General features: G+C 43.0%; 1 protein-coding gene across 1 annotated transcript; it reads right to left on the bottom strand.

Moving 5' to 3' along the window:
* Positions 1–776: 776 nt before the first annotated feature.
* LOC119355288 lies at positions 777–7,912 on the bottom strand. Its single transcript, XM_037622073.1, has 5 exons — positions 6,943–7,912; positions 4,245–4,939; positions 4,031–4,117; positions 1,788–2,735; positions 777–1,179 (listed from the first exon to the last, which is right to left on the bottom strand). Exons 1-5 carry the CDS (start codon positions 7,046–7,048, stop codon positions 1,129–1,131), a joined length of 1,887 nt encoding a protein of 628 aa, XP_037477970.1. The 5' UTR covers positions 7,049–7,912; the 3' UTR covers positions 777–1,128.
* Between the last annotated feature and the right edge of the window lie 950 nt (positions 7,913–8,862).

The following is an 8,862-nucleotide window of genomic DNA, read 5'->3' as shown; positions in this document are numbered from 1 at the left end:
TCCCTGTCTTGCTGATGATAGCCTTTGGTTAGACCTGGTCTGGACCAAATCCCTCCCAAACCCCATGGATATCACCGGGAAAAACGACCCACGCGTCCCACCCCGTGAAAGCAAACCCTCTTGTGAAACGTTACACTGCGTCTCTCTCTCGCCCCGACCCACTCTCCCTCTCTCGATTCGGCGACGGCGGAGCGGGCGCCGAAGACGCTACCGAAGCAGATGGAGGCGGCGTGCATCCTCCTTCCCTTCCTCCCCCGCCTCCTTTTGAACCGTCAGCTCAACAACGAAGCGAAGCGAGACGAGCTCGGCAGCAACCCACAACAGCCATGGAGCCCGGCCCATCCAATCTCCCCCGCAGGCAGCCGGCGACAAGACCTTCAGATTCGTTCTCTCTCTATCCGTGCGTGCCTGTTCCCTTGTGTCTTTTCTCTCTCTATCTGCAGCAAGGCTTTGGCGATGCCGGCCTAAAGTCATGCTGTTAATTGATACTGCTGTAGAGTGTAGAGGATTAACCGAATGCATCATGAATTGCATAGTGACATGTATTTAGTCCCCGAGAGGATTTGGTGTGGGGTGGGGGATCACCCAATCCTATAGAGTATTAAATCCACTAGAGGATTATATACTCTGCAACCGAACAAGGCCTAAAGGGGTGAGCAATTGAAGCACCATGAATCAATAGAAAAAGTGAAAAACACGAAGAGGAATAAGAAAATAAAATGAAAATAGATAATGCAAATCTGAGACCACGATAATCAAAGGCAAGTCATGAGAAGTATAAAAAAGAAGACAACCTATTCTTTTCCTTTCTTTCTGAAACAAGGATAAGCCATGAGAAGTATAAAAAAGAAGACAACCTATATTCTTTCTGAGCACCTCTATGTGCCTCCAACACCATACATGCTTTTATCATTCGGTATTCCTTCTGGGAAAATGAAGAAAAACCTCAACCCTCTTTTCAGCAGGGAAAAACATCGGTCTAAGCATGACAACTCCCATAGAGCTGAAGTTAACTAAAACATCTCGATTTGTTAAGCTAGACACAATCGTCCCATGGCATCACAAAATACAGCTTGATTCCCACAAGTTCTCAGCGCCGTGACAAACTTTGGTTGATGAGCCCTGTCATTAGCCCCTGCATTCCTCAAGCTTCTGCTGCAGCCTCACGTTGTGCCTTAACTACAAAACAGTGGGAATCTATGTCACAGCAATACACATGGTAAAATTTAACAAGTGGTCAATTCCTAATGTGGATTACCAGAATACTTAAATGATGCACACTGCCACGTAAATGATAACAATATGGTCTCAGAAACATCGGCTGGGTCCCGATTCGTAGACAATAGTCTCTTTTTCTAAGCCCCATAAATCATTTAGTATGCCTCATCAGAAGTACAATGATGATGGCAACCAATACTTTCATGGTAAACGACATCATCAATTCATTTTGCTGATATGATGCACATTGAGGATATACTCCCTCCGTCCCAAAATTCTTGTCTTAGATTCCTCTAGATACGGATGTATCTAATACTAAAATGTGACTTGATGCATCCGTATTTGGACAAATCTAAAACAAGAATTTTGGGACGGAGGGAGTACAATAATTAAAGATGAACTGGAAGTTTTAGGAACTGCTTCCGCGAAACTGAAGATGAACCGAAACCTATGAGTACCTATCGGCTACTTAGCAAACTAATTAGAAGGAAAAACCTTACGCACGTGAGTGTGTTACTGAAAGCCAAATAATGTTGATGAACTAGAATAAGAAACATAACAAAACTTACACAATCAGCTATCTCTTCCTGTTTCAGAGGCGGAACTACTTCGTCTTCTTTCCAGCCAAGAGATTTCAGGAAAGCCATTTCTTCTGGACTAGGTTCATCTTCAGTAGGATATGATTCCTCTTCCCCAGCTACAATGGGCACAAACAACAAACTGGCATCACCATAGCTGGAGTCTGCCTTTGCGGAACCATCATTTATATCTGCTGCCATAATGGCCAGAGTAGCTTCAGCCTTGTCTGCCTGAGGCGCCATAGATCCATTTTCGGCATCACCATGATCTGATAAAGAGTTGGTATTCTTGACAGCTGCAACCCCATGGGACCCACGATAAGAAACATCAAGAGGTTCCAAAGATGCCTTTGTTTCCTCATTGTCAGAGAGGTGTCGCTGAGACCCATCACAAGAATTTGCGTCCTCACAAGAACTACTTCCAGTCTCAATACACTTGATTCCAGCATCAAACAAGGATAAATCAAGACACGGGTTCTTCTGTTCATTAATCAAGCTAGATGAGGACTCAATACCCGTGCTTGAACCATTTAAAGACTTGCTCCGCAGAAACTCAAAGAATTTATGCTTGGCTTTTGTTATTGATTTTCTCTCACCAGATGGACCTTGTTGTAATTGCAAAGGGAGGCCATTTATGACACCTTTAAGCTTTTGGTTGAGAAGGGGCTTTTTCAGTGGTTCCACTGAAGAAGATCGACCTAGAATAGGGCTTAAAGGATTGCTAGTGGAGTCTTTTGAGGTATTTGCAGCACCATTCTGCTCACGGGTCAGGACTTGAAAGGATCCTGGTTGAGATGGCTTGGCAACCTCAGATTTGACTGGAGTACGAACAGAGGTACTGGAAGACTGTGCTGACAGTTGGGGTGCAGTTTTGATAGAACCATTAGAATCCCCAGCTCTTGCACCTTTCGTTTTTAACCTATCTGACAAAGTAGATACCTGCAAAGCATTAAGGAATAAGGGCAAACCAAAGTGTATTTTTTTCAGTACAAGGCAACACCACTCCATATCAACACACACAAGAAAACACTCCATAAATAAGTGAAACAGAAAACCAGCCAGAAGCACATATAGAGGATTTACTTTATGCAACCTTCCCCAAAATGTAGACATGCCTGAACAAACTACGGTGTATTATATCAATTGCATGCTTAATGATCAAATGCTGATCAAGTAATATACAAAAGGGAAGTTTCTGTCAGTTTTGCTGTGTGGTGGAATATTTGTAGATGTTATAGTATCAAGAAAATGTTTAGTAGTTGGCATATACTACTATGAAATAAAATAAAATATGGATCATAAGCAGTAATATTGACAAACTCATATAACATGGAAGGTCAAACACACAAAAAAATTGTCCCACTAAAATTCTAATAATAGAGTTCTCTTAATCTAAGTTCTTTGCGGGGAACATAAATACATAATCTACATGCACAGTAATCCTAATAATTTCTTTCAGGTGTTCATGAGCCAAACAAGTAAGAGAAACTACAAAACTCACACTACCAGTTAAGTCTTACATCAGAACAAACAGCTTCTATGTAATGAGTATTTCAACTGTTCTAACGATCAATATGATTCATAACTCAATGCTACAAGAATAGAAGTTTCTGACTTTTGAATCAATATTCCTTGTAAATTAGTTCAGAACCAAACTGCGTATTTAAATAACGGGTGTACAAAAATATAAAGGATGATAGATTTTACAACAGAAAAACATATCTCCTAATCTCCAGCGCGTACGTTCAAACTATCAACTAATATATATCCATACTTACACCACATCATGCATTGCATTTACATAAATTATTATGCTATGAAGACACTCAGGTAACTGCCACATCCGCTTCATGGATACTTGCAGTTTGCAAAGAACATGAAGCGACTGAACCAGCTTATGACCATATCTTGTAAATATTATGAATATGATCACTAATGACATGCATAATTTAGGACCAGGCAATTGTAAGGGACATTGATGAAGCAGATTCCTGACATAGAAACAAAATTGAATTGTTCATCCATGAATAACAGTCCGATACTACTTGATCATGCAAGACAAAGAAAGTTGAAATTATGCTTGTGATGATCTGTCTTTCAAAAGCAAAATTACAAACCAGACAGTGTATCCGAGAAATTGCACGATTTAAATACAACCATGGTAATCACACAAGACACAAACAACAAAACAAAACAATTGATCTCACAGAGAAGGCAATGTACAGAGTGCATACAGAATTTTTGTTTGATGAAGGCGTCAGAGGTCTTAGAATACACTGCCTCATAGTTCTTTCTTCAATCTTCTGAGCGTCAATCGATAGCTGGGTAAAAAAATGATATTGCACAGGAAACATTAATTAGATTAAGTGAATGGTACAAAATGAGTATGATCATAGACCAAAAGGAGTAAACAACACAAGATATCATATTCAGTACATAATACATTACCTGAGGTGTGGTGGAAATTTTTAATGGAGTCTGCATTACTGTTTCAGCCATGCTTAAAGCAGTCCCACAGTTCGACACTACAAGCTGCTGACTGGAACCAGCACGTGATGAAGCAGAAGAGGTCTGGGTATTGCTTGGCTCACTAAGTCCAGGGACTTCTGCTAGCACTGAGTTCCAGCCATCAGGCGCGGTAACCAATGGTATGCTCTGAATTGGGGAGCCAATTCCAGGAGATGGAACTCTAACTACATCATGTTTTCCATTGTTGTCCTCAGAACTAAGGTGTGGGAATTCTCGCTCAAAGGACATGCCGCCAGCATCCTTTCTAGATAGATTACCATTGTCCAAACTTACTCCAGATGCTCGATTCAATGTGTCCAACTTTGGACGAATACGATTAAACCTATCGCTTTCGGGTCTGCATGAGTTAAAGGGCCCAAAGCCATCACGCAGTGGGTCACCTGCAAGACCCAATCTACTCTCCCAATCACGGAAATCAGAATCCTTGTCACAACCCCTGTCCCTGTTGCTCCTTCCAAAACTAGCATACCCTCTTGACTTCACTGTGCCATCCCGGTCATGCCGTCTGGACACACTTGGGCCAGAACCCCTGCGGGAAGAGGACTGTTGGGAGCTCCGTTCACGATCACGGCCTGAAGATCGGTTTCTTGATGAAGCACCCCTGTCTTGATCATCTAAAAGCATTCAAGTAACAGCTCATTAGCAAATATACATCATGTGTGTAAGCTTAGAAGAACAGTCATTTAAACGAGGTTCATATATGTTTAGCTAAACCATGCAGAGTTAAACCAAAGCAACCAGAAAGACGTGGCAAAAATTGTTGAAGGAACAATGGACATCAACCCTTACTACATGCCAAGTGCAAGAACAATAAAATTCATACGCATTAATGCAATATATCACAGAACAAAAGGCTGCATCGTTGATGTAATACACTATACAGTATGATTGGTATCTCACATAACGGTCCCCAGGTACTACACATGTGACAACAAGCAACAAATGAGTTTACTAGACATATCAACAAAAGAAATAATTTTAAAATAGCTATTTGTGACTACAAGAGCACGCTTCTGTGCCTTGAATCAATAATTACATTTGCCACACCAATGGACAGCTAAAAACTGATCTTGCACAGATGAAGCTTGGGACCTTGCGTCCTGAGCTCCTTGCAGCAGGCCAATCTACTGCACACAGTTAACTCCCAGTGCCTCTCCACTGGGCAAACCCCAATATACAACCCGAGACTTGTCTCCAGGCCAAAGCAAGTAATATGAAATGGTGCCTTGGACCTCTTGGTCATGAACTTTCCATTTCAGCATTTGTGTGATTGCAGGCAGTGAGATTGCAGAGACATGGTGAAGTGAAGAATGCGTTTATAGTTCTTTATGCGTTTACTTTTACATACTACTCCCTCCATCCCAAAATAAGTGACTCAACTTTGTACTAACTTTATACTAAAGCTAGTATAAACTTGAGTCACTTATTTTGGGACGGAGGAAGTATAATTTAATTCATTAACCATTTGCTTGGTCTAGTTATGCTAGTCTGCTAATCAAAACAAGTTATAGTACGAAATACCAGACCACATTTTGCTTCTAGCCTAATATAGCTCTACTTCTGCTAGTACACTACAATAAACAATACCATAGCAATTAGCAAGTTCAGTGCACATGCATATCCCACTGCACCAAGGAAAGAAAATTGTCTATTGCTAAAAATGTCTTGCCTACCCCTTAAGCTACTTAAACTAGAGGTATCGACTATGTATATATTTGTGTATGGAGAAGGGCATACATTCTACTATCTATTTCCATATATGCAGGCAAGAAAGGCAAGCATTTAAGAATGATCAACAAAGCTGCAAGCATGAAAGACATGAGAAATAGTCATGATATATCAACTACACATCATGCCTCTCTCCAAGCAATTCTTAAGAGGTGATTCGGCCTAATCCTCACGTACTCCCTAGTACATTTGGCATTACACGGACTGCTGATGCATTATGGCAACACGGCTAACCAACATGAACAAGTAAACATTCCCGTCCAAGAAAGTCTCTGAAGTCTGGACTGACTCCAGCGCAATAGCCCAATAACTACCATTAAATCATTTCCAAGTAAATAATATTTAATTTAATAACAGTTACCGCGGTTAAAAATTACACACTGATAACCATCAGTTTACCATGCAACAGCACGAGGCTGATGTGCTGATGTAAACAATGTCTATGAAGACAGATTGCTCCATGATTACCACAAGTCCAAAATTACGCATTTATGTGACATATTACACTTGCTTCATGTTTCATGTAAAAACATACTAAATAAAGCGCTTCACAGTACAAGCATTGTCCTTGAATCAGACTCATGCCAATACTGGTGGTAGAAAGGTTGAAGAATGATCATTGTTCTTAAAAAAATGGTGAGCTAGCAGGCAGCAATTGCACACCAGAAGAAGTGCACTAACTTCACCGTGCATAAATGAAAAAAACACCACCCAGCATAAAAAAGTCTAAGAACTAATAACGGCTCGTGTAAAATTATTCAATACCACTAGAAACGTATGCGATTCGACTACTATAATAACAATTAATCTTGCAAAACTTTCTATAAGCAGCACTAACCCCTAGCCGTTATATGCACCAAAATGGTAAATTGAAGGAAAGGCAGCTCACCTGCACGGGGTGATGTTCCTGGCCGGAAGCCTGTGGCAGCTACTGTCGGTGTGGCAACCCCGCGCACCAGCCATTCTGGTTTCAATGAGGGCTCACCTCGGTCCATGCCAGCAGGCGCCGTTCACCATCTACGCGCCCCAGCAGCGACGTCCGGTCCGGCACAGCAATGAAACCACCACCACTACTACCACCACAACTACCTTTCACTCCTAGTCCTAGTCAGTCACTCAGGGTGGTGCCTACACACGATTCAACAGCACATCCGCAGTTCCGCGCCCAGTCTCCACTCGGGCGAAGCCGAGACCACCAAAGCCTAGCCCCGAGGGGCGGATCTAGATGGTGTGCCGTGGGTGCAGCGGCACACCCAGATGTTGTGAAGGTCAGTGGGATTTAACTAACCGCTGGATGATAACAAGCTCATACCTCAAACCCCAATGGCTAAAGACTGCAGACGGGGTGGAGACAGCAAGAACGCGATGTCCCGACGAGGAAGGACGGGAACGGCGATGGCGGCCACGCGCGTGAGAGGCGGGCGTGCGGGATTGAGGCCTCAGCCGTGACGCTAGGGTACGGCGCGGCGGCGGCGGCGGCGGCTCTAGGGCACGGTTTGTTTGTAGGTCAGGACTCGGTGGGAAGAGAGAAGATTGATCAAGCAGGAGGCAGGCTGCTCGGGCTGGGATAGAGCGCCTCGGCGGGCGGGCGACCACTCTGCGTACGGTGTTGTCGATGGGTCTCGCCGTGAAATCTGCGGAAGGCGGCGGCGGCGGAGGATTGGGAAATCTCGCGGGGATTCGCGGGATTCGGGAAGCTCTTGCGAAGGGATTCGGGGCGCCGATTTTTCGAGAGGATTTATCTTGCTCGGAATTTTTGTGGGTTTGTGAATTCCGCAGGGGGTGTGGGTTTGTGTGGTGTGCTTGTTCGTCTTGGGCAGGAAGGAGAGAAACCCTATGCAAACTGTGACTTCCTTCGCCCTCCTCCGCCCCCTTCCCTTTCCCGGATGACGGTTGAATTCCTATCTGGTTTTCCTTGCCTTCTTTTCTTTTTCTTTTTCTTTTTTTATTCACACGCAAGAAATTTACCGTGTCCGTCTCGCACAGAAAAAAGATTAGCACGTCATTGCTACTGCCAAAGTAGTGCTACCAGAACTTATCTCGTCACAATTCAAGTGGTTGCATGGTTAACAGAACAGTAGTATTCTCAGCTCATTACAGTTCTAGGTCTTAGACTTACATTGATACTTGCATTTTTCTGGATTTTTTCATGCCATCCAGATATGTACATTCAGTGAAAGGAGATGCTCCGTCAACTATGAAAGAGTCTATGGCGACTTGGTCAATCTCAAGATGATGTGCCAACTTCATCTCTGAAGGTGTTCATTGGGATAAAGTGTGTGTTCATGTGTTCATAAGGGTGATTGTATGTGCGTATATATGTATATGAGTGTTTGCTTTTGTACCGTGTTAAAGAAAAACTTATCTAGTTTATGTGGCCTTTTTTAGCTGGGGTATGCCTGAATTTGTGATGCACTCATTTACTCTTATAAATAAATGGTTAGTTACAAGCAAATTTTTTTAGAAAACTTTCAATCTATTAATCTTTAATTATGACACGACAATGAACATGAAAAAACTAATAATAAATACATTCAGATCTATGGATCACCTAGGGACTACTACAAGCATTGAAGCGAAACGAAGGCGGAAGGCGCGGCGTCGTCATCGCTCCTTCATCACCGTAGTCAGATGAAAGGTGGTCTTTGCCTGCAAAGCCTCTGGCCGTGACGCAGCGGTGGGCTTGACGATGACATTCGTCCTGCCGTCCTGGCGGTCTTGGTCACGTTGCATGAGAATGGAAATCTTTGGTAGATACCTCGAGACCGCGCGCTTGCGCTTGTCTCCTTAGCACCAAAGAGGAAACCTG

Source organism: Triticum dicoccoides, chromosome 2A, assembly GCF_002162155.2.
Source record: "Triticum dicoccoides isolate Atlit2015 ecotype Zavitan chromosome 2A, WEW_v2.0, whole genome shotgun sequence".
NCBI lineage: Eukaryota > Viridiplantae > Streptophyta > Magnoliopsida > Poales > Poaceae > Triticum > Triticum dicoccoides.
The sequence above is the reverse complement of the archived record's forward strand: the minus strand, read 5'-3'. Positions and strand labels throughout refer to the sequence as shown.